This window comes from Marmota flaviventris, chromosome 1 (genome assembly GCF_047511675.1).
Source record: "Marmota flaviventris isolate mMarFla1 chromosome 1, mMarFla1.hap1, whole genome shotgun sequence".
NCBI lineage: Eukaryota > Metazoa > Chordata > Mammalia > Rodentia > Sciuridae > Marmota > Marmota flaviventris.
In genome coordinates, this window is record NC_092498.1 from 73293656 (window position 1) to 73319959 (window position 26304).

A 26304-nucleotide genomic window follows, 5' to 3' on the forward strand; every position below is an offset into this window, starting at 1 on the left:
CCTTAATATGTAAGTTTATGTATATAAAGCTATTTAGACATACATAAATATATGGGAAGAAATAGGTTGAAATTTTACCAGTATTATCTTTGACTCTTTAGATGTGGCTGTTATTTTCTTCTTCATTTGTCCTTATATTTTCATAATGTCTTTATAAAGAGCATTCCTTTTATAGTCAGAATAAAGGTCATCCAAACAAAATTAAGTTAAAGATGGTTTTACCAGATCTTCAACAGCCAAAATAATACTGTTAATAAATTAGACATTGAAAGCTATTCAAAATGAATTCATGATTCTTTAGTATTTTTTCAGGGCCTCTGTTTTAGAGATATGACTAAAGCCATTTAAATCTTTCAACTTGTATATTTGGAAGCAAATGTCTATAAGAAATATTTCTACAGGACTGTAAGCCCTTGTTTCAATGGCTGTATAGCAGTCGTCCTGTATCCATGAGGATGTGTTCCAAGATCCCCAGTGGGTGTCTGAAACCATACACAATACCAACCCTTGTATATACTATATTTTTTCTGATATGTACGTACCTATGATAAAGTTCAATTCATACATTATTTATACTAAAAGATTAACAAGAACTAATAACAAAGAGAACAGTTATAATAATGTTTTGTCATGAAAGTTATGTGACTGTGGTTTCCCTCAAAATATGGGATTTTCCATGTGAAACTATGAATGAAGGGAGGCTGCAATGATTTGAGGACATTGGTGGAGTGGTGGATAAGGTGTCCTGTTGGCTGTCAGACTTCATCCCTGCTTTTTCATGTTTTGCTGTGGTCCCTGGTTCCTCATTGTCAAGTCAACATTTAGACAAAGCTGCTTCTGTGGTCCCTTTAGGTTGTAATGATCTGATATTCTACCTTATCTCTTGACCAGTAGCTGCATTTAGTTATCAATCAGGTGATACTTTCAGTCTGTTCTGGGAAGCAAAGCCTCTGTGGCTGAGGGGCTTGGCTGTGCATGCCTGCATTTGGTGCCCTTGCTTATTGGATTTTATTCAAAGCTTGTGAAAAAAGAGAATTTAAACAATGTATTATGCTGTATTACTAAATTGAAACAGTAAAATGTAAATATGAAGAAAAAAGAGGAAAAATACATTCTTAATTTAGAAATATTAGAGATAGGAATAAAAGGACCTGATACTTAAAATGCCCTGTGTTTCAGAGACTTTTTGTTTGGGGTTTTCAAAAAATCTTACAAAGCACCTACTGTTGTCCATATGAAAAACTCTGTGTCTATAGGGCATTGTATTTGACAGCTGTCACTCACAAGATGAATGAAAGGAGTGTTCAGTGAGGGCCTTCCTTAGATAGGAAAAACAAGCACTCAGTGGGATTTTTGTTGTAAATGTTGTTTTGTAGGCTGATTATAGGGGTAAGTGGTTATCTGATGAATTAATTGTGTACCTATGATAAACTTGTTGGACTTATGGGCTTTCTCAGTCCTATAACTTTAAGGATAGAATCCAAAAAATTCTGAAATTGATTGTGAAAATTAGAACTTTATTTTCACCATCCTGTTAACTAAAATATGTCATTTCTTCCAATTGTGGATGTGATTAACAGACTAGATTAGCATGAGCAGTACTTGTGACTTTTTCAGATCACAATGTAGTTACTGTGGATAATCTCCAAATATCATTGAGGTTTAGTCAAGCTCTGTGGCACACACCTATAATCCCAGCTGCCTGGGAACCTGAGGCAGACCCTGTCCCAAAATTAAATAAAGAAAAAAGGCTGGAATTCTAATGGTAGAATGTTTGCCTAGCAAGTACAAGGCCCTGAGTTCAATCCCCAGTACTATTTAAAAAAAAATATTTTGTTGTTACTTGGTGATTGTCACAGATATTAGATATTAGAATTAGATCCTTGCAGTATTATTATTTAATAATTTACTAAAGAAGCTCATATATTAATTTACATATTTCTTAAAAATATATTTTGAGGGCTGTAACATAGTGGTAGAGCGCTTTCCTTGCAAGTGTAAGGCACTGGGTTCGATCCTTAGCACCACATAAAAATAAAGATATTGTATCCATCTACTACTAAAAAAAATAGACAAGATATGTATTTTGATAGTTGCATTTTATTTATATGTGGTGCTGGGAATTGAACCCAGTGCCTCACACATGCTAGGCAAGTGCTCTACCACCGAGCTATAACCCCAGCCCTTAAAAATATTTTTCTTAGAGTGGGTCCAGCAGACTTCAGAAGTGGTCCAAGGTGGTCCATAGTGTGCACATTCACAGAGTCATGAAATGTCATTTCTTTTTCTGAGACTGATGCAACTGATGATTTTGCTAGAGGAGTCTAAAAATAAACATCTTCCAAATTATTGGTTTTATTTTACCTTTGAGGTGATTGGATCTTTTAAAATTAACTTTGTCAACTTTGAAAGTCTACACATGAAAGTAATGTTTAAAAAGTAAGGTTTAGAAATCAAGGACTTTTCAATTAATTATGACCCAATTGTTTTTAGTGCATATTTAATGTTGAATGTTTGGAACATATTTTTTAGCACATTAAAGTACTTGATACTGAAAATATGAAAAATAATTTTCCTGAAAGTTTTTAAAAAATTGATCTTTGGTTCAAGGCACTTCAGATATCTATTAATCACACTATTATTTCCATGAAAATTTCTATAAATTTATCCTTTAAACTGGAACACTTTACAGAGTAAAGGCAGTACTCTCGAGATGGGACTTGGAAACAACAGGTATTATTACCAAAACTAGGAACCAGGGCGGGTTATCTCTCTTAGCTATATCTTTAGCACTTTTAAAAGCTCATGCACCTAAGAACAACAACAAAATTCTGTATGTGGAAGTAACTAAAGCCACACTTTGTTTTGTACTTATTTTTTCACTATAACCATATTTATCATGAATGTTTGACATAAATTAACAAAACTTTTTTCATGTTTTTTTTTTCTTTTCATATTTAAAATAATCAATGAATGTGAAGGGAAAGTAAATATCTCATCAGCCCTAAGGCCCTGTTGTTGGCTGTATTCATTCTTTAAACTTTGGGAGGGAAGCTAGAAGATCCCCTAAGGAAAAGATAATTAGAATCTGATTAGGACTTTCATTTTTTAAAAGATAACATTGGTGAATATGAATAAGGGAATGAACACGGGACAGGTTGAAACAATCCAAATGACTAGTTCTTCTACTCCAGAAAGACTTTTTAAAATATGTGAAGTTGATAATCACTTTAAGTGCTGAGACCAACACCAGCTGGAAAGATACCACCAGGAGATAGTAAGCAGATGCTAAGCTGTTGAAACATTAGTTTTCTCAATTTTTTTGAAATATTTTTTAGTTATAGATGAACACAATATCTTTATTTTGTTTATTTATTTGCATGTGTGCTGAGGATCAAACCCAGTGCCTCACATATGTGAAGCAAGTACTCTGCCACTGAGTCCCAGCCCCAGCCCAGGTTTCTTGATTTTATAAAAACAGTAGTAAGCCTCCCTGGAAAGTTTCACGTGAAATCTTTGTTTCTGGATGAAAAAGGAACATTAGAATGTCATTATCATGTCTGAATTAGTGTTTATTGAATGCTGAGTTAGTTCCCAATAAAGTTTGAAGTTTCTGCTTATTCTGCTGTCTGATTGAGATAAGCATGCATTAGGAAGGAGAAGGAGTAGGTACGAGTAGGGGGGTCCTTGAGCTCCACACAGCAGGGTCTGAATGCTACCTTTGGTTGGAAGCCCTCTCCTGATAAAATCCATATTTAGGCCACTTCATATTAGCATACAAACTAGACTAACTTCTAGAGCATCTCCCAGTATAGAAATTGTGCAAATGTGTGCCTCTTGTTTTTATAAGTCATAAATGACAACATGAAAAATAAAATTTTATTCAGTCATTTTCTTGGCAGGTTGATGGGCCATATATGATGTGCAGGTCTGAGCATCTGGATTGGCTCATTCAGATAGTTCTTTAATATCTTTAAAGATGGATTATGCAAAGTCTATTTAGGCAAAGAGTAAAATTTTAGTCATAGTTCCCCAAAGTATTGTGCCAAATAAAATTTACATGTTATTGGCGCCTCTCCAGGTTCCTTGCAGGCAGATGTTGCTTTTATGTTTGTGCAGCCCTCAGAGCTAATTAGGACAAATAATTAGACATTTAAGACAACTGTGAAGTACATGGCACCATATACTTGGTCTGCTTTTCAGTTTTCAAGTGGGTTGTTTTGCTCTAGAAATTCCCCTTTTTTTAGATAATAGTATTGATAAAGTTATGGACAAAGCCATACTGTAGATTAAACTAAGTTTTAAGACCAAGTACATTTATATAAAAGCCATTTGTATTTAGAGATGGATAGTTCATATGTTCTGTTAGTATTTTTTTTTCTTCGAGTAGATAGTTCTAACTAACTTCTTGAAAAGTAGCAACCAGAGCTGGGACTGGGGCTCAGACGTAGAGCACCTGCATGGCACATGTGAGGCACTGGGTTCCATCTTCAGTACCACATAAAAGTAAATAAATAAAGATATTGTGTCCATCTACAACTAAAAAAAAAAGTAGCAACCAAATTTTGAACTCATTTATATTTACTAAAATATTTTTCCACATATTAGTCAGCTAGCATATATTCCAGGTGAAAGCCCTGAGCTTTATAAGAAATATAAAGCTGGTGTCTAAAAAGTTGATTCCATAAATAAAAATGCATGTTCTTAGGAGTTGTTGGATACCTCCATCTGTAGAATCATCCTTTCCAGGTCAGGCCATTTCCCCAGCAACTGCAATAGTCCATCTCTCACTCTCTAGCACACAATCCTACTGTCGAGAGGCTGTGACTGCTTTGCTCAGCTGGTGCCCACAATCCCAGGGCCACCTCTTTGGGAACCGTCATGGCCACTGCTGCTCACTGCTTGGAATTAAACTGAATGTGTTCCATGAACTCCAAGGTACTTCACAGAGGTGTAACTTTGGTTTTGAAATCACTCATTATATTGTCTCAATCTTCCCCAAAACTTTACTTCAAAAGGTTGTGCATCAAAAGGGCTGTGCATATTTCTAATGCTTATAAAGGTTTTATGTAGTTTAAATATACAGAGATAGAAGTGAATTTTAATTCTGATAATCTAAGCCTTAGAATATTGACACATTTCAGCATGTAAAATGAATTATTATGAAAACATATTGGAATTAGGAAACTTAGAATTTTGTCAACAATCCTTAGTTTCTCTGTGGCAGTGTTTGTTTCATAGCATAATCCTGGGTTTACTGAACTTACACTAATTCATATTTTAATCTTTTAACTAAAATATAGTTGTACATTTAAATCAGGCATGATGATTTTAAAATGATATTGCAGAGGGGAGGGAACATTATTTTCTGAGGCATGGTCTTTGATTAGAAAAGTCATTCTCCATTTATCTTTAGGTAATAGTGGCAAGTGAGCCAAAGAAATACGGATCATAAAGATGAGGAGCAGTTGTGAAAAATTTCACTCACAAAATTTCTGGAGCAATGTGTAGGATATTTTTAAGTATCCTAAAGATAATATAAATGAGAATAATAATTACATAGCTTCTTAGCATCAGGGAATAAGTATGATGTTTTGAGCTGCTTAAATGTTAAACCTAGGGCTGAGGTTGTGGCTCAGCTGTAGAGCGTTTGTCTACCATGTGTGAGGCACTGGGTTCGATCCTCAGAAGCAAATAAAAATAAAAACAAATAAAAATAAAGATATCATGTCCAACTACAACTAAAAATTTTTTTAAAAATGTTAAACCTAAAGTTGTTTTGTGGGTTTATAATATCCATACAAAAGAATCACTCATTAAACTGCTTTCTGTTTCTCTCTCATTTATTTCATAGTTAGTCAAATCTCTGCGAGTTGTAAGGATGGAAATTTGAGTTGCCTGAGGTATTTATTTGGTCAATAGATATAGTAAACACTTCAAGAGACAACAAAAAAAGTTTTGTCAGAAAAGTACGCTTGTCTTTGTGGGCTTTCCAAGTACCTTCAGATTCCTTGTTTATCCTCCCTCAACTTTCCTGGGAAAGTTCTTGAGAAATTGAACAATGACTTAAATGTTTTGTAATCTCCTATTTCTGTTGCATGGTGCCTGGTACACAGGAAATACTGATCAGAATTTCTGATTGAAGTCACATGTGAAAGCCAGGTGGATTAGGAAGTCCACTGACCGGTTTACCATTCAAAGATGTTTAAGTAAAAGGGATCCCAAATATTTGCCACTCTCTAGATTAGTTCTGATCTGCATTACATATATGGAATAAATGAAATGTCAGGGATGCCTGCAAACAGGAATCTTTCCCTTTCTTCTTTTTGGTTCATTGTAATTAAATCATTTCTTCCATTTTCCTTTATAGCAGCAAAACTTAGTACACACTTGATAGCCAATTAATTATAGTGGCAATTAGTACCTGCTGCAAACTTGCGACCCTTTCTAGAACACTGTAGTTGCTACAGCTGTTTATATCTACCATTTATGGCCCAGCGCTGTTCAAGGCACTTTTCAGTTTTTAATTTGTCATTTGAATTTCTAGCATTTAATTTAGATGCCTGTTTTGTTTCCCACTGATTTGTCTGATGCGAGAAGTTTTTTTCTGAACAAAGATGAAAAATGTGTAGAGTAAGCTAGTTAACCATATGCTGCAATAAAGTGATACTTGAAGTTCAACATGAAGACTTGTGACCTTACTGATAAGGTACCACTTTGATATAATCAGTTCAAATTTATATCACTTGGTAATCATTTCTGAATGAGGAACTTTCCCCTTTAGTTTACATTGGAAGTGAGAAAATAGCAATAGGATAATGCAGTTCCAAGACTGAATGAACAGTACAGGGGAGAGGAATGGAACCTGGCCCCACAAAATACATATTTAAATTGATAAACTAAAATAAATAATAAACTAGATAAGCTAACATAAATATTACACTAGGATGGCAAGCTTCTGCTCTCTTGTTATAATAATAATGATAATACATAATAAAAACTAATAAAACTTTTTTCAGCAATTTTAGATCATTTTTTTAATCCCATGTGCTAAGAATTAGTCAAATTCAGATATGAAAAGGACAAATTACTTATTCAGTGATTTACAATTTCTTACATTAATTTTGTAAATTAATAGTTTTTAAGTATATAATAATAGACAATAATATTGATTTATATTGTTTTCCTCTAACATCTTATTAAAAATTAGCCAAGTGCAGTTATTAAAAGGTTGAGTTTTCAAGATCCAGTAATTCTCTTATCCTTAGTTTTATTGTATAATGTGTATTCATTTAATATCATGAGGAAATAGGCTTGTATACTGGAGAGGACTCCCTGAAATGGAGACTATCAAAATTATGCTTCTAAATATACTGCCTTTTCAGAGCCAAGGATCATAGTGTGTTGCAGTGGGTTATATTGACAATACTTGTGCAAATTAGAGTTATTAGCAATTAGAATTGCTATTTGGTCACAAGGGTGTTTAATGCATTGAAACTTTAAAGTCACATTGTTTGAAAAAAATATATATTTATAAAAAATATTTAAAAATGACTGTGAGGAAAGCATGGCTTGTTCATGTAAATATAGTATTCTGCTTAAAGGAAACTTGAAGAAATTCTTAGTTTTGGATAATCCCATATTTTTTAACTAATTATGAAAAAAATGTACTACCAAAAAGGAAATATGTTAGTGTCTATATACAAACAAGTAAAATCCCTACTAATATATTAGCATATGAAGTCCTATACCATGCATAACTGAGAAATTAAATATTAATGCTATAGTGAATGAATAAACTAAAAGCAAGCCCCTATTAAAAAAAAAAAAACTTAAATGAAGTCAGATCATGGAGGTGGATTGAAGCAAGCATCAGATGCACTGCAGTTGAATGGTGACATTCACTGTCAAGGAACCGCATTGCTAAGTGATGGCATTATTTCTCTCATCTTGTGTTTTCCCAGGGTAAAGGCAAATGGCTCACTAGTAGACTGAATTTTCTGTTCACTCTTAATCTTTCCGGATGCATTTTTCTTGATACCATGCAAATACTTGTCATTGACACAGGAATTTCATGATCCAGGAAATGGTTTTTACTCACAGTAGTGGAGGTAACACCCACTGCCATGACAAATATTCAGTGTTTCCATATTACCTGCATGCACCCTTCTATGCATTTTATAGGGTGAGTTATTTTAATTCTTACAATAATCCTGTATGTGGATACGTTTATAACACCTGTCTTGGGTTGTATCCCTCCCAAAGCTGACTCTGAGACAAGTATTTGGGCAGGTTGTTATTTGGGAGTTGATTCTGGAAGCACCAGCTGGAGGTAAACTGAGAACACAGTGTGATAAGTGATTTAATGTGGCAGGACCCAGGGGCTCAGTCCCAGAGGGGCCCTCAGAAACTGTGGAGCACCCTTGAGAGTTGGAAGGCTGAGGTAGCTACAAGATTTAGCTAGTAACTCCCTTCCCTCATTGCTAGAGAGTCATTCTTTGGATGTTTACTTTCCAGAAGCCCTAGCATGCCTTGTGGTGGACATGATCGACCTCGTCGTGGCTGGATGATGCCATCAGACAGAGAGGAGAAAGCTTACCCCTTTAAGATACAAGGTGCAGATGGCCTCTAGGTAGAACAAGAGAGGTATGGACAGAGCCCAAGAGGGTCTGCTCCATCCTTACTTTATAGATGAGAAATGTGAGTCCTAGAGAGGCTATATAATTTGTCCAGATGGGAATGAGAATTAGAGATCAGTGAATCACAGCCAGGCAGCCTTCCTTCAGAGCCTACATTCTTTTTTGTTGATGTTGTTCTTTTTAGTTACATACTACAGTAGAATGTGTTTTAATGTATTACACATACATGGAATATAACTTCCCATTCTTGTGATTGTACATGATGTGGAGTTACATTGGTCATGTATTCACATATGAACATAGGAAAGTTATGTCCAGTTAATTCTACTGCCTTTCCAATTCCCATCCCTCTCTCTTCCTTTCATTCCCCTTTGTCTAATACAATGAACTTTTATTCTCTACCCCCCCCCCCCCTTATTGCATATTAGCATCTGCATATCAGAGAGAACATTCTGCCTTTGGTTTTGGGGGACTGGCTTATTTCACTTGGCATAATAGATAGACTGCTTGATGAAATCAGTCGATAGATAGACTGTCACAATAGACTGCTTGATGAAATCAGTCGATCAGGATAAGAGCAAATAACAAGAAAATGTAAGTCCATAATGAAATGTGTGTAAGAAGTTCAATGGTGTAATTGTAACACAAAGAATTATATCAAGAATATGCAGGGTCATGTCAAAGAGGGGAAACAATGCTTTGACCAGGGGAAGGTTGGACTCTACATATGTAAGGGTGAAGAAATATGGAAAACCTAGCTTTTGTTGAGTTCTCATGATATACCAGTGATTGTAGGAATCCCTTCACATACATTATTTCACTCATATCAATTGAGTGGTATTAGTTATTTCACCATTTTCAGTGTGGAAACAGGACCACGGAGCCTCGCAGTTGTGCACTCTCTAGCCCACTCTAGATGAAGGGTGTGTCAAAAAGACAAGGGAGTGATCCATAGAAATGAGGAAACTCAAAGGCAAATGTTGGCAATATGCATTCAAACTCTGATCAGAAAGAAATGTCCAAATGGGCTTGAGGTCTTACCAGAAAAGATCTAAAAATCTTTTCCCAAGATATGCTCTGAAGCAGTTTCCAGACCACCAGACCCTGATAACTTATCCAGGGGACATGTGCCATGGAAACTAGTGTGAATATCAGAAGTGCTTGGCTGACCTGCTGTGTTGTGATGTGTGAACTAGGTTGGTAAAGCTGATGCCACCGACACTTAAATCATATCTCCAGATCTGAGCAGATTTCAAATGTACAGTGTTGGTCTTCATAATAAACAAACCAGAATCTCACACAGACCTTGGCATTCTCTTTTCTTACTTCCCAGATGGTTCTAATATGCAGCCAGTGGCAACTGCTCTGGTTTCATAAGTTGATGTTCTGGCTGAGATATTCTAATAACTTGTGAGTTAGCTTTCTATGTTAGAATGACTTATAAGTCAACTTTCTCAAATCCAGCTATTCATCCATACTAGCCACATTTCAGGGGCTCAGTTGCAAGAACTAGCTAATGACAACTGTACTGGAAGGTGCAGATATAGACATTACTGCAGAAAGTTCTGTTGAGAGCAGTGTACGTGATGATTGGGTAGCTCACTCTCTTGCAGACACTTGGTCCTTGTATCCAAACTTGTGTATCAGATCACGTGCTTTCCTCAGAAATACCTTCCCTCTCTACCTGATTATCACATTTCTCTTCATTTGCTGTATCACTAAAGAGACAAAGTGCTTTAGAGACAGGGAAGCCCATCACTTGAGAGAGCAGAGAGCAAAGGCTGGGATCCCATGTCTAGATGGGGTGGAGCTGACAACAGGGGGACTCAGCCCTTCCTCAGAAGTGCCTGGGTTTTCTATCAGTGTGGATCTTCCCTATTATCAAATATTTGTCTACCTAAGGCACAAAACGCCTTGTAGCAGGTAAATATACCATACCAACAAGGCCTCACTTCACATTTGCAATTTATTTCTATGCTCCATATGCTTGCAATCTACTGATTGTTTTTCAGGTAGGGAAGAAAAATAAGAGAAATTACTGAGTAGTTAAAATGTTTGCTCTTGGAACCTTAGTGTTTGCTGTGCTTATGGTGAAAATAGAAGGAGAGCCATCCACACTAAAATGATTAAGATAAGAACAGGATACATCTTTTTGTACACAAGGAGCTCTTAAGTTGGAGTTGAGAAAACTCAGGATTTACATCCTTGCTGTAGTATTTATGAGATGATCTAAGGGCAAACTCCTAGTTCTCTCAGGCCTGTTTTCCTAATCTATCAAGCTAGTTTCATCATGGTACTTACTGGTCCTGTCAGAGTTCTCAAGAAGCACCTAAGACCCTCTGTGCTAATGGGACTCAACAGCAACTTGGAACATTTTTATGCACAGTGATCTGGAGTTTTGAATTATATATTATCCTTCTCTAGGTCACATATTATCTCCCTTTTCTTGATGCATTTCAAATACTGAGTATAATGTGGGCAAGCATCTTGCTTGTTTTTATAAATTAGGAAAAGCTCATGTTGAGAACCACCAAGAGTTTAAGTTTTGAAATTTCATGTCCAAAATAGGTGGGGTGCCTAAAAGGTTAAAAATAAATAAATAAAAACAAATACACTGTGAATAAGGATTGAAAGGGTATAGCAATTTGTGCTTAACTTCCTGGTCCTTTATTTTAAAAAAAATTTTTTTCACATAGGTATTGTGTTCTGAAAGAAAAATAACCACCCTGGGTCATATAAGAGAAAAAATAAATAAATAAAACCACCAAGGATACTCCTGACATAGGCAGGCCAGGAGAACCAAGAGATTTTAAGCCACAAAATTGTATATCTGAAGCTAGAATTCTTCATTTGCTCTAGTTATTTAATACACATTTCTTCTGATTTACTTTGAACTGAACTCATGTTATAGGCAGAGTAAGTAGCAGAAAAGAAGATTGATTTAGTCAGAAAACAAAATTATATTTCTACAACTTTCTAACTTCTTTAATGTCTTCTGTTGCTAAACATTTCCAGAGTTTAGACTAAGAAGACCAGGGAGAAGAAGGAACTAAGGGTTGCAGAAAGAACAGAATGTGTGCTGCATGGTGTAATTGCTAGTATTGGTCAGTCTGAATGGGAGAATGAACATCATCCCTGTACAATCTCTGCTCTGAGAGAACTTCTACTTATTTCAGATGCTGAATGATATAAATCAAGAAGGGCTTCGGAAGGACCTGGCAGAGGAAGCAAGAGGTGCATTAGTTAGGAATACATATTTTGGCATAGAGTTCCAATTCTGTTTGTCACTTACTAGCTGTGTGACCTTGGGTAAAGTACTTAGCCTGTTATGCCATGCGTGAAAGGGGATAGTAACTGTGCCAACTCAGGGGGTTGCTATGAAGATGAAAAGACTTAATAAATGGAAAGCACCTGGAAAGGTGCCTTGCAATATGTAAGCATCTGTTAAATAAAACTCAAGAAATGCCTGTGGCATGGCACATATGGCACTAAAAGTTTTAATTGAATACATATAATATCCAGTGAAAGGCAACAAATATATTAATAGATTCCAATAGATGTGGTTTAGACAAAAGCAATACTGTATATAAAAGGGTAGTTTTCAAAAAAGTAAATCATGTATCTCATACAAATATAAAGTGATTACAGTCAAATATCATATGTAACTCATGTGTTAATAAGGGAAACAGTAAGATATTTTAACTAGTTCAAAGAAGAATTAAAAGAGCAGATACAGGACAACAGTATTGATATTAATTTGCTAGTAGATGTACAGGGCATAAATTACTTTCATCTCTACCATACAAAATCACTGTGCATTTCTGTGGAAAAAAAAAATTTGAGGGCTCTGGTTGTGGCTCAGTGTAGAGCACTTGCCTAGCATGTGTGAGGCATTGGATTTGATCTTCAACATCACATTAAAAAATAAAATAAAAGTATTGTATCCATCCATAACTAAAAATTTTTAATTTTTTTAGATGCCATCCACCTTTTACTGAACTAGAAAATAAGTTAAGGGAAAGGTTCAGATGCCTATAGCCTTAGGTCATTGGAAGGGTCCACCAGGCACAGATCTAAGGAAATAATCTTTTGCCCATTTAAAAGGCATGCCCAATTTTCCTTGATTTAGGGAATTACGCAGTCAGTTCTTCTGAGGGTTAGTGAAATGGCATTAGAGAAACTTGTATGAAGATGTTGACCGTAACACTTCTGTGAAATTGTCATTTTACCTCTTTGAGCATCACCACCCTTTTCTGTAAAATTGGGCTAACAGTATCTAGAACATGGGAGCTCTTATGAGATGATGTGTCTAGAGTTCCTGATCCAGCGTGTGACTCATTCAACCAACAGTAACTATTATGGTTTTAATTATAATTACCTGAGCCAACCAAAGACTAATTGCTCAGTTTTGCTTCTGCTATACCCAGTCAACCTAAGTAGAAATTTGAATCTAGCATTAGGGAAAGCCCAGGGGAAGTAAGGGGCAAGGCTCCCACAAGGGACACTGGGAACATCAGCTCGATTAGAGAAAGGGACTAAGGAGAGAAGGCTGATAAATAACACAGGTGGATAATACCCAGCTTTTAGAGAAGCCTTGGTATCCAGACAGAGGAGTTTTAGCTCTGTATAAATAAGCACCCAGTTCAGAATCATCTGGAATACAGATTCCTGGTCCTCATCCTACACTTACTAACTTCATAACTGGCAATTGGGAGTCTGTATTTTAACAAGTTACCCAGAGGTTGCTTGAGCAAATGGAAATTTAAGAACTACCGTTGCAGATATAAGATATAAATTTTTTTTGATTAAAATTTTTTCAAATTTACGGAGGTGTGATTGAAAATAAAACTTGTATTTATTTAATGTGATATGTTTTCACATGTACATTGTGAAATGTTTATCACAGTCATGACACTTTTAAATGGAAACTTACAGGAAATAATTGAAAGACAAAGGGCTCCAAGCTTGAGTGACAAGCCATGACTGCATCAGTCAATGATTTTTTTTTTTTTTTTACTGGGGATTGAATTCAGGGGCACTCAACCACTGAGCCACATCCCCAGCCCTGTTTTGTATTTTATTTAGAGACAGGGTCTCACTGAGTTGCTTATCACCTCACGCCCAGTAGTCAATGATGTTTTTATGAAACACTCTCAAATTAAAGCTTCTTTGTTTTCTTACCCCTTTATCTTGTCAATTGTATGTTATTCTACACACAAAGGACTATATGAGAGAAATCCCAATCACCTTAAATGAAAACGTTTTGTTTTGGCAACCTTAAATGAAAATGTTTTGAATTTAGGCACGATCCTGCCGGTAAAGAAAAAGAAGAGCTGTATTGACTGTTTATTTCAAAGATCAAAATGTATGGGACTGTTTATAAAGTGAACATGTGTAGTTATTTTGTTCTTTCTAGGCAGGGTGTAAAATGCTTAAGGGTTGGGCAAGATGGTTGGGAACTCATTTATATTCCCCAGTGAGGAGTTCGGTAAATGCATGGTTGTTGAACTGAGTTTTTAAATGATCCTTAGAGATACCTGATAATATAACCATAACCCTTTGCCCTGGAATTAAGCCTGTTTTTCAGAGTCCCTTTGGTTCAATTCCCTAGTATGCAATAGTCCTTTGTGAGGCTAATTAAAATACCTGAGAAATATGGGAATTATACTGAAAATTAAAAGTTAGAGTGTGCTCAAAATCCTAGCCTCAGCTGGCCTCGTGGGAGACTTCCCAGTATTAGATATGTCCTTAACCCTAATTGTTTATTCCAATCTCCTGTGTTGGTTGGAGGAGAATTACAAAGGGTACCTAAGAAGGCTTTTAATGGTTCTTATAAATTATTCTACCAAACTACAAATGTAAAAAACAAAACCAAAAAGTTTTTGGTTGCAAGTGTTTTACTTTTTGTTATGATCTTACTTTTAGGGAAAAAGAAAACCTATGTTATGATCATTTAGCATGTAAGAGAATTAAAACATTTTTTTTGTTATTGGGTAAAAGAAAAGATGTCACGCCGTCTGATAGAAGAAAAAGTTGGCTACAATCTACATACTGTGGGGTCGGGCTCCAAATTCCTCAATAGGACACCCATAGCACAAAAGTTAATAACTAGAATCAACAAATGGGACTTACTCAAACTAAAAATTTTTTTCTCAGCAAAAGATACAATAAGAGAGGTAAATAGAGAGCCTACATCCTGGGAACAAATCTTTACTCCTCACACTTCAGATAGAGCCCTAATATCCAGAGTATACAAAGAACTCAAAAAATTAGACAATAAGAGAACAAACAACCCAATCAACAAATGGGCCAAGGACCTGAACAGACACTTCTCAGAGGAGGACATACAATCAATCAACAAGTACATGAAAAAATGCTCACCATCTCTAGCAGTCAGAGAAATGCAAATCAAAACCACCCTAAGATACCATCTCACTCCAGTTAGATTGGCAGCCATTATGAAGTCAAACAACAACAAGTGCTGGCGAGGATGTGGGGAAAAGGGTACACTTGTACATTGCTGGTGGGACTGCAAATTGGTGCAGCCAATTTGGAAAGCAGTATGGAGATTTCTTGGAAAGCTGGGAATGGAGCCACCATTTGACCCAGCTATTCCCCTTCTCGGTCTATTCCCTAAAGACCTAAAAAGAGCATGCTACAGGGACACTGCTACATCGATGTTCATAGCAGCACAATTCACAATAGCTAGACTGTGGAACCAACCTAGATGCCCTTCAATGGATGAATGGATAAAAAAATGTGGCATTTATACACAATGGAGTATTACTCTGCATTAAAAAATGACAAAATCATAGAATTTACAGGGAAATGGATGGCATTAGAGCAGATTATGCTAAGTGAAGCTAGCCAATCCCTAAAAAACAAATGCCAAATGTCTTCTTTGATATAAGGAGAGTAACTAAGAACAGAGTAGGGTCGAAGAGCATGAGAAGAAGATTAACATTAAACAGGGATGAGAGGTGGGAGGGAAAGGGAGAGAGAAGGGAAAGTGCATGGAAATGGAAGGAGACCCTCAGAGTTATACAAAAGTACATACAAGAGGAAGTGAGGGGAAGGGGAAAAATAATACAAGGGGGACAAACGAATGTCAGTAGAGGGGGCAGAGAGAGAAGAGGGGAGGGGAGGGGAGGGGAGGTGGGATAGTAGAGGATAGGAAAGGCAGCAGAATACAACAGACACTAGTATGGCAATATGTAAATCAATGGATGTGTAACTGATGTGATTCTGCAATCTGTATATGGGGTAAAAATGGGAGCTCATAACCCACTTGAATCAAATTGTGAAATATGATATATCAAGAACTATGTAATGTTTTGAACAGCCAACAATAAAAAATTAAAAAAAATAAAAATAAAAATAAAAAAAACAAAAAACAAACAAAAAAAAAAAAAAAAAAGAAAAGATGTCATATTCCCAGAGGATAAGTTGGTGCATTTTCAAACTTGAGACTGTACCCATAATTATATAAGGATGAGATTTATATATATTTACTGTTATTTGATATTCAATGACATATATTTTAATGCAACATATTATAGGAGATATTGAGTATGAAATGCATTATGCAAAGAATTTATTTTTATTGAATATGTATTGAATGTAAATAACAGTTATGAATAAATGACTTCTTTCCACTTCTGAACTTGATTTTATAGCTGTATTATTAAAATCACATTATTTAGAACAAGTTTATATTTTGTTTCTGTTCTTAGCATTCTATGGTATTTGTTTCAATTAACTTAATGAATTAATTAAAATGCTTAGAGACATATTTTTGTGATTTTAGTATAAAAATTCAAAGCAGAATCAATTGTATTTTCCTTTTTTATTGGTGCATTGTAATTATGCATAATGAATAGGGATTCATTATGCCATATTCCTCGTTCCCCAGGACTCTCCTTTTTTTGCCCCTCCTCCCTCCTTGGATCAGCTTGCTCTACTCTACTGATCTTCCTTCTATTATTGTTATTTTAATTAGTGCATTATATATACATACATATATATCTCATATATGTATATATGAGATATATATGATTTACACATATGAATCATTGTGGTTCATTCAACATAGCCTAGTTTATAGATTTCATTGCCCAGGACTTCCCCAGACCTTCCTCTCTACCCTCCCTCTCAATCCCCTTCCTCTATTCTATTGGTCTCCCTTTTATTTTCATGAGATTCCCCTCTTCCCCTTTTAAAATTCCTTGCATTTCTCCTTTATGACTGAGTAAAACTCCTTTGTGTATGTATATACCATATTTTCTTTATCCATTTATCTGTTGATAGAACACCTATTCTGGTTCCATAACTCAAATGTATTTTTTTACCAAACACATTACTTGAATTTTTTGATTGCATTATATATGCAAAGAATGGATTAAATACTGCTTTCTTGGAGATTCTCATCACCACCCAAGAAACTCAGTGTTTGTTTACTTAGTGCCATTGGCTGATTTGACCCATGGGAAAAAACTGAGGTTGTGTGAATTGATGAGAAATGTGTGAGCCTGGTGATTTAAAATTCAAGTGTTTTATAATTGATATCTTTATAAATGCAAAATGGTTGACTTTTTTTTTTAACTTTGCATTCTTTAGTGACAGAACTTTATCTTTCATGCTGTTCACTTTTTCCAGGTTTTAGGGACAAAACCAGAGCTTCCGGATGGAGACAATGATGACGACACCATAGCAGACATAAGTAACAGGAGGATGGCCAAGCTCTACATGGTGAGTTCCCTGGAAGCAGATCGGTGGTTTTCACTGGGCTGGATGCGAGTGGAGCCTGTATGGAGGACTCTGCTGTAGTTCATGACTCTCCTCATTGCCTACATACATGTGGAGGTTCCATTAATTTCTTGCTTTTGTATATTTGTTAAAATTATCATTTTTTATTACTTTTTGCTATTTTCATTAAAAACAGCAAATAAATGGACTTACTGTTGTGACTTACATAAATTTAGATTTGTTATTCTACTAGTTTACAACAAAAATTGTGATATGTTGCACTCAAAAATAAGTTTTCTTTATGGCATACAACATTTTGTAAGCTTTTTCTTGTAAATTCTTGATAAAATTATAAGATTTTAACTTATTTAAAAATGCCCTCTCTAGCCAAATAAAGGCTTTCCTTGTTACAGGAGGGTGAAGCTCTCAAATCAATCAGCTGTAAGGAATCAGGGTAAAACCAGCCCTCTCCTGGGTACTGACAGTCCTGGTTCTATGTCAGCTTTCTGGCTACATGACCATGGGCAAGATATAACTAGTCTGGGTCTTAATTTTTTTTATCTGAGGAGAGGGTCAAAGACAGACAGATACACACAGATATTATATTAGAAAATTACTCAGGAACCTTCCAACTATATAATTTTTTTAACTTTTATGGCTGATGAGGATAATAAAAAACCCAAAACAAACCAGTTAAGCAGGTTGCTAAAATGTTTCCTTCGCTTCCAACTTTCTAAGCAAATAATTCAGAGCAGATCATAATCTCCCTGCAGAATGTAGTATTTTTTTTTCATCTTTAACAAGAAGGAACTTTTTGCTGCTCCATAAAGGATTTTCTAGCTCAGAAACACTATAGTATTTTTTTAGCTTTATTTTTTAAAAAATTTATTTGCTTTTATGTGGTGCTGAGGAGTAAACCCAGTGCCTCGCAAGGTGAGAGCTCTATACTGAGCCACAACCACAGCCCCAGCAACACTATAATTTTACTTGTGTAGCATAAACTTGCTTTTTATAATGAGGAAGTGGATTTTTTCTTCCTATATGGCAAAGGAAAATATGATCATCATTGCTGCTCAATACTGATAACTTTAACATGAATTATACAGAAATTATTATCTAAATAGGCTGAAGTTTAATTACTTTCTCTAAAAACATTGTCAGCCTAAAAAAATATCATTTACTTCACATCATCAATCAAAATTATATCCTCTTGAACAACATTGTGGATTACAGTAATGTTTCTAAAAGGGCAAATGTTAATCCTGAACCATAGCTCTCTCTAGTGGAACTATAACACATTGCACACATCTGAAATACAAAATCTATTCAAAAATAATTTGGGGTTGCTAAAAAAGACAGTGAAGTAGAATCACCTCGGGTGCTTTCTAAAAATGCAGAATTCAAACTCTGCTTTGGTGTTGCAAAACTCCACCACTGATTTAGAGAGGGCCCTGGAATCTGCATATTTAACAAGTGTCCAGGTAGTTATAGCCAATAAGCTAACTTTTGGAAACTGGTGCATTCTGATCCACACATGGATATCGCTTTTGATTTTGTAGGACCACCTGCAAATTCAAGAAAGTCCTACTTCCAAATATGATAGAAGTTGTTTGCTTTGATAATTTTCACAGACTATAGTTAAACTGCAGCACTTATGCTAAAGTCTGTATGCATAAACTAGAGTCCATCAAGGCCTTTAGCACAGAACCTGCCATGTAGTAGTAGGCACTCAGTAACTGTGGTCTGAGTGAATGTTTATGTTTCACCTTTTTTAGTGTATGCAGTGTGTGTAAGATCATTACCTACTTGCAAAGCTTGCTCTAAATTTGAAATGAAATGATTATGTTAAGTTCATTACAAGATGCTTGTTATGAAAGAATCTCAATAAATCTTAGCCGTTAATGCTTTTCTAATGTTTTAACTAGTGTCAAAGCTTAATGCTTCATTAGTAGTTCTTTTACTTCCAAAGACCTTAAAAAAATAAAATAAAAAGAAAACCTTTTGGAGTATTGTGCTCATGAATGCTTTGTCTCTTTGTCATGGTTAATGTATGAAGTTCATGCTCTTAAAGTAGACAGTTATGTTTCATTACATTTACAGAGTTATGCAACCATTACCATAATGTAATTTTAGAATATTTTTATCTGCTCAAAATGAAACCACGGAGCTCCTGGTCTTTGTATTAGGTTTCAGATGCAAGTGGATCCATGAGAGTGACTGTGGTGGCTGAAGAAAACCCCTTCTCCATGGCAATGCTGCTTTCTGAAGAATGTTTTATTTTAGACCATGGTGCTGCAAAGCAGATTTTCGTATGGAAAGGTAAAAGATGCCCTTGACTTTGTTGCTGCATCTCAGATGTGTAGCTATTTCCTTGGAAGGACAAATAAAACATCTTTTTTGATTTTTTTAAACTAGTCTGCCTTTTGAGAAATGATCTGTAAATATCTCACCTACAAGGCTGCTATGTTCCTCCTCCTAGCATCATTTAGCAGGGATTATGGAATTAAAGCATTTGGACAGCATAAAAAGAATCTCTTCACAAGCACTGTTTATTACTATATTACTAAATATTTTTAATGTACTAAATTTAAAATTTAAAATTTGCCATTCTGGCACTGTGATACTTAAATTAAAATCATGTTCATTTTTTTGGTACACATGCATTTCTTCATCATATAATATTTTCCTCTCTGAAATTTTCTCTTTAATTTACCTTCTATTTTAGGTAAAGATGCCAATCCCCAGGAGAGGAAGGCTGCAATGAAGACAGCTGAAGAATTTCTAGAGCAAATGAATTATTCCACCAATACCCAAGTATGTGTGAAAATGAATGACTAGGAAAAAAAATTTAAACATGGGAGTCATGACATCTCCACAGAACTCACAGAAGAATTTGCTCAAAAGTAATATATGTGTACGAGGGCTTTCTCCACCTGAGTGTATGCATTCTTGTGTCTTATGCCCCTAATACTTTATCTGTATGGTGGAGAGGATTCTGCAGTTACTGCAGGTCAGACCTTTAGGGCTGCATGAGGAGGAAAAGCCCACTCACTTGCTTCACAGCCTTTAAGTCAGGATAATCAAGCACAGTAGATTTAGCTTAAATCACTAATCATCTGTCCCTTAGAGCAGGTTGTACAGAGCTGGGCTAATACCCAAATAGCATTTGTCTTCATCAAGATCAACTTAGGCACTGGCTGATTATTCTTTTTCCTTTCTGAATCTCTCAGCCTCAGCTATCATCTTCATTGTTATGTTCTGACACATGTGACACAATGTGATAATTTCTTCCAGGTCACAGCTCTCTTGTGAACCTAACGCAGAGAGCCAAACTTTGGGGACTATTATAGTGATTACATATGAAAGAAGTTGATTCTTTATTTCAAACATTCAGATTCAATGGCAATTATTTTAATTATGAGAAAAAGCAGGCTTGGATTATTTTAGCTTCACAGGCTTCTAAATTTATACCTGTAATCACAGAAACCTGGACAATAGTCTCATTTCTTTCGTTCTTTCTCTTTTACTAATGTTATTCCATGATCTCTTGTTTTCCTATCTAATACTATAGTTACTATTTTAAATTTCAGATTCAGGTTCTTCCAGAAGGAGGTGAAACACCAATCTTCAAACAGTTCTTTAAGGACTGGAAAGATAAAGACCAGAGCAATGGCTTTGGGAAAGTATATGTCACAGAGAGAGTGGCTCGGATAAAACAAGTTCCATTTGATGCCTCAAAATTGCACAGCTCTCCGCAGATGGCAGCCCAGCACAACATGGTGGATGATGGTTCTGGCAAAGTAGAGGTATTTGTGTACCTGATTTTGTTTGTTTTTATCAAGCCCATTTATGTCAGCATGTGTGGGACTATATAGCTTTATGATATAATATCTATAATATGATGTATGTAAGAGATGTAATATAATATAGGAAACTGCAAACATTTTAAGATGTGAATCTTACTTAGTAATAAAGATGGTCCAAGATGGTACTCAAAATCATGGTAGTTTAAGCTGGAAAAGTTAAGGTCTGATCTTCACTGCCCATTTTGCATATGTATATGTTGAGATCCTGAGAAGTTAGGTGGTTTGTGCAAGTTCACCTCATGACTGTCTTAGAGATCTGAACAGAACATAGTCTTTTTGCTTCCTGGTCCAGAACAGCTCTTTCTCCCAGAAAGCCCATTTCTGGGGTTGTGCACTGAGGGTTTGTTGCTTTGAGTGTAATATCTACCGTTACTTTTCCCTCCCTCTTCACACTAGAGGCATTTATAGATGAGATCGGGTGTGTTCAGGGTAGTATGGCTGTAGACCGAAGGCATTTATAACAGCAAATTGAGCATGCATGTGTGCTAAAAACAGATAATTATTCGAATATTCAAATTGAGTTTGTTGATCATTCCCTTTTAGATTTTAAAAACTGCTGAAAATCTCTTCACCCTCAATCCACTCTTTAGTTGTCTAAATGAGAACTGGATGATGTCACTCCCTTCTAAAATATTTTCATAGTTTTTTTTTTCTTAGTCTGTCTGAAATCATCCCTCTTCAGCGATTTGACCCTTGCTCCCCTCTCTCTTCACCCTTCAGTGCTTGGGGGTCTGATTCTTCCCCTGGCCTTCTAGCAGCATCCCCACACCTCCCTCTGTCTGATTAACCTCCCACTCTCCCTGGCAGCTCCAGCCTATCATTAGCCATGGCTCTTCTGAGAAGCCTTCCCTCAGCCTTTCTCAGTGCTCAACTTATAAGTGATCTTTTCCACGGGATTTATCACTTAAGTATCACAGAATTGTTCATTTACTTACAGATTTCTCCTAGACCTTTCAGCAGTTCCTTGAGGACAGGAGTTAAAACATTTTACCACAGTCCTAGGACCAAACTATGTAGTCAAAAACTTTAAGAATAATTTTCCTTCTTTTCAAAGACATAAAATGTGAATCGAAGCTGCACAGAACCATGACAAAGGAGGTCATGTGTCAATCTTGGCCATCATCGGAGGGGTATTAACTTCGGGGTCTGGGACTATCTCCTGCTCAGATATCCTTTCTGGTGTTTAGCACAGGTGGTATGGTCACAGGGCCCTTGACCAACTGTGTCCCTGATGCAGTCTCCATCTCAGACGGCAGCACCTCTGAGATGCCCTCCTGTGCCACCTCAGGACTGCTGAAATCCAGTGACTGTCTAGGCTCCTGGGTTTCGTGGGTGATGCTGCTGCTTCTCCTCCACTCTCTTCCCACCTTCCCACTTCTCTCTGAAAGCACTACTCTGTTATTCTCCACTTGCTCATCTCCATATTTCAAAGCCAGGTCTGCCCTGCTCCTTTCCTGGACCCAGGCAAGAGGATGTGCGCATGTGCACAAGCATGTGTACATGCGGTGATCTGGCAGTCTGATTGGTAACTCGTTGGTGTTTCTACAACTCTCATCTTTCCAACTTGGAGTGTCTTTAATCTGTGATGAAGATGAGGAGGTTCTGCCTATTTTTATCCCCTGTTGGATCTTTTCAGTTTTATGCCTGGGCTGTACCTTTTAAAAATGGGAATCATGACATTGGCATCTGTCTTCGTTTGTTCAGTTTGCAATAGCAGAAATAGCATAGATTGGGGCTTAAACAGTAAACATTTATTTCTCACAGTTCTGAAGCCTGGGAAGTTGAAAGTTAAGGTTTTGATGGATTGGCTGTTTGGTTGGTGTATGCTTCCTGGTTCATAGACTGCTGTCTTTTAGCTGTGTCCTTGCGTGATGGAGAAGGAGCTAGAGAGTCTCTAGGTTCCCTTTTATTGGGGCACTGTTTTCATTCATGAGAGATTCACCCTCAGGATCTAATTACTTCCCAAAGGTCCTGTCTCCCAACATCATCACATTGGGGGATTAGGTTTCAACATGAGTCCTGTTGGTCCCTTGAACCAACATTCACATTTGGTCCCAGTCTACCAACTCTTGCCTCAGAAAATAGCAGTCTCATATCTTAATACATAGAGAAGAAAAAAATATTTCACAGCTGATGAAAAATACTCAATTATAAAGTTAGGAGATACATTCCTAAGCTGAATATTGTTTGGTGCAAAGTACAAAATAATAGTGTCATGTTATTTTCACTAACTGATGAAATAATAGAAATTTATTAATCAACAGACTCAGAACTGAGCTAAATACTGTGAAGGAATAAAAATAATAGAAGTGCTTAAAAGGTCAACAAATTGCCAGTTTGATTGACATTTTCCCCTTTGTTTGATTTGTAAACTAATTAGAAAAATTATTTAAAAGTTATTTAATAAAAGTTATTTAATAATAGACCTAAACTAAAAGTAATTTAAAGCCTATGAAAAGATAGTGTATGTATATTCCATTTCTTTCAGATTTGGCGTGTAGAAAACAATGGTAGGGTCCAAATTGACCCAAACGCCTATGGTGAATTCTATGGTGGTGACTGCTACATTATTCTCTACACTTATCACAGAGGACAGATTATCTACACGTGGTAAGTTTACCTCTTTCACAAGAGCTCAAGTTCCATAGGAGCTAGATTTTGCTCCAAAGTATTAAATTTCATGCAGTACAGGATAGAATACTCTATCATATAGAATACAGTATTCTATCCTGTAGTTACCCCAGAGAGATTTGTACAACATGCATATTGTATTTTCTTTTGAATGTGCTTCTGACTGGTATCTGCTGTTCACAAGCAGAAGGAGGTAGATAAAAGTCATCCTGTCTAGCCTAGGAAAAAAGTTTTGATGTCCTAAATGGTTCTCTCCTCTTATTGGATATGTGGTTGAATTTTTCATCTCATATGCAGGCTAACCCTCTAGTGGCCAGCTTTGGGTACCATGTCTTACTGTTAAAATTCGCAGAGGCCCATCCTGATTAGAGCTGCAGAAAACTGCATTGGGGCATACTCTGGGGCAGGGAGTGCAGGGAAATAATTTGTGATTCCATCACACATTCCAGAGACCTCAAAGTAATGCATCCCTATTCTTTGTCTCCATGAAATTCATAACAGTATTGGAGAAAATATGCGAGCGTTGTCCCCATCTGCAAGGTTTTGCATAATGATTTGAGTTAACTGAAGCTTGGGTTTACTTACTTTAGTCCGAAGCCCTGCTCAAGGAGGAAGGAACAAATGTCCAACCAAGTAATTTATATGCCTACCCTATGCCCGGCGATTTCAAAGCATAGGGATTCTGAAACAAATCCTATAAAATATGAAATTCTCTAACTTGTTATTAGGTAAAATCAGGTAAAATATAATACTGCTGAGAAGACAGGAAGAAAACTAATTCTCCAAAAAGATCACAAAACTGAGAAGTGTGGATGGAAAGTACAAAGATCCTATCTTGCCTTTACAAGGTAGTGGCAGTCTCCAAAGCATGTTGTGTCTCTACTGATAATAACCCTCACACCAGATGACAGAGTCACATCTGTCCCCAAAGTCCAAATATTCCTGCTGCTCAGTGCCTCAAATCCCATCAAGTTCAGGAGACGGGATGATACTAACAGATAGTCTGGCAACCAGAAGCATTGCTAGAGCTTAGAAATGTGGACTTTTAGGTGTCACCTTTGGCTCACTAGAATAGATTCTGCAAAAATACTCTAGAGAGTCAAATGTGGGGCCTCGAAATCTACAAGTGATTTATATATGACGAGCACTGCCTTTGTCAGTGGTTCTAAACACCAGGCAGAATGCCGGAATAATTTGGACAATTTTTACACATCTAAATGCCTTCACCCCACATGAAATAAATCAGAATCTCAGGTGGTGGCACTCCTGAGAGTCTAATGTACACAATTATTAATGAGAACCACTGTACCCAGAGACATTCCTAACCCCACTGTCACTCCATATACTGCCCAAGATGAATGTATATGGTTAAGAGCTAAATAGGTCATCTTACTAGCAACCAGCAGCATGTTTGTACAGCAAGGTACTATTTAGTTCCTTATATTGTCTTTTTTACCAAAAAAGAAAGCAAGTGGGATAAGATAGGTTTAGTAACTTCACCCAAGATCACAACTGTTGTAACTGACAAAACAATGTTCAAGCCTTAATCTGTATGTCTCTCCCACTCTAGTTCTGAGTATAGCTGTCTCATAGAATTATGTCCTTACTTGGCAATTTTCTCTTCTAAAATTTTAATTTAGAAATGTTTGTGCAAAGCACAATATTTATAGGAAAAAAATCAATTACTCCTAGTTAACTTTTCTTTCATTTTGTTTCATGATTTTTCTTGTGTTCCTCTTTCTTGATCTATCTTTTTCTCTTTTTTTTTTTTTTTTTTTTTTTGGTGGGGGGAATAACCAAAGGTTGAACCCAGGGTACTTTATCACTGAGCCATACCCACAGCCCTTTTTATTTTTATTTTGAAACAGGCTTTCTCTAAGTTGCTTAGGGCCTTGTTAAGTAGCTGAGGCTGGCCTTGAATTTAGAATCCTCCTGCCTCAGCCTCCAAGCCATTGATTCTATTTTAAATATAAAAAAAATATAATTCATTGTGACAATAACAATTTACAATCACATAAATATCTATGTGAACATAACTAAATAGAGTAAATGGGGTCACAAATTTTAAGTGGAGTAGTTATTCCTTGCATCTTTTGAAAGTGCTTATTGTGTACTTCATGTGCAAGGCATTGGGCTAGTTGCTGGAGATACAGTGATGGAAAAGAACAAACAAACAAGCAAAAAATGACCTGTGCCCTGAAGAGCTTATGCTTTATGAGAAGAAGATAATTGACAGGCATTTTTTGGGGGGTGGGGTTACTGGTGATTGAACTCAGGGGCACTCAACCACTGAGCCATATCCCCAGCCCTATTTTGTATTTTATTTAGTGACAGGGTCTCATTGAGTTGCTTAGCATCTCGCTTTTGCTGAGGCTGGCTTTGAACTTTCAATCCTCCTGCCTCAGCCTCCTGAGCTGCTGGGA

The 26304-nt window shown here is 36.3% G+C and overlaps 1 protein-coding gene across 1 annotated transcript in view; it reads left to right on the forward strand.

The window, feature by feature from the left end:
• Scin (scinderin) overlaps positions 1–26304 on the forward strand; it is an 81066-nt gene that overhangs the window by 28892 nt on the left and 25870 nt on the right. Inside the window, exons 5-9 of the mRNA XM_027932716.3 lie at positions 17295–17387; positions 19571–19703; positions 20110–20198; positions 20975–21190; positions 23739–23860. Of these exons, the coding sequence (XP_027788517.3) occupies positions 17295–17387; positions 19571–19703; positions 20110–20198; positions 20975–21190; positions 23739–23860 (653 nt within the window). The remainder of the gene's footprint in view (positions 1–17294; positions 17388–19570; positions 19704–20109; positions 20199–20974; positions 21191–23738; positions 23861–26304) is intronic.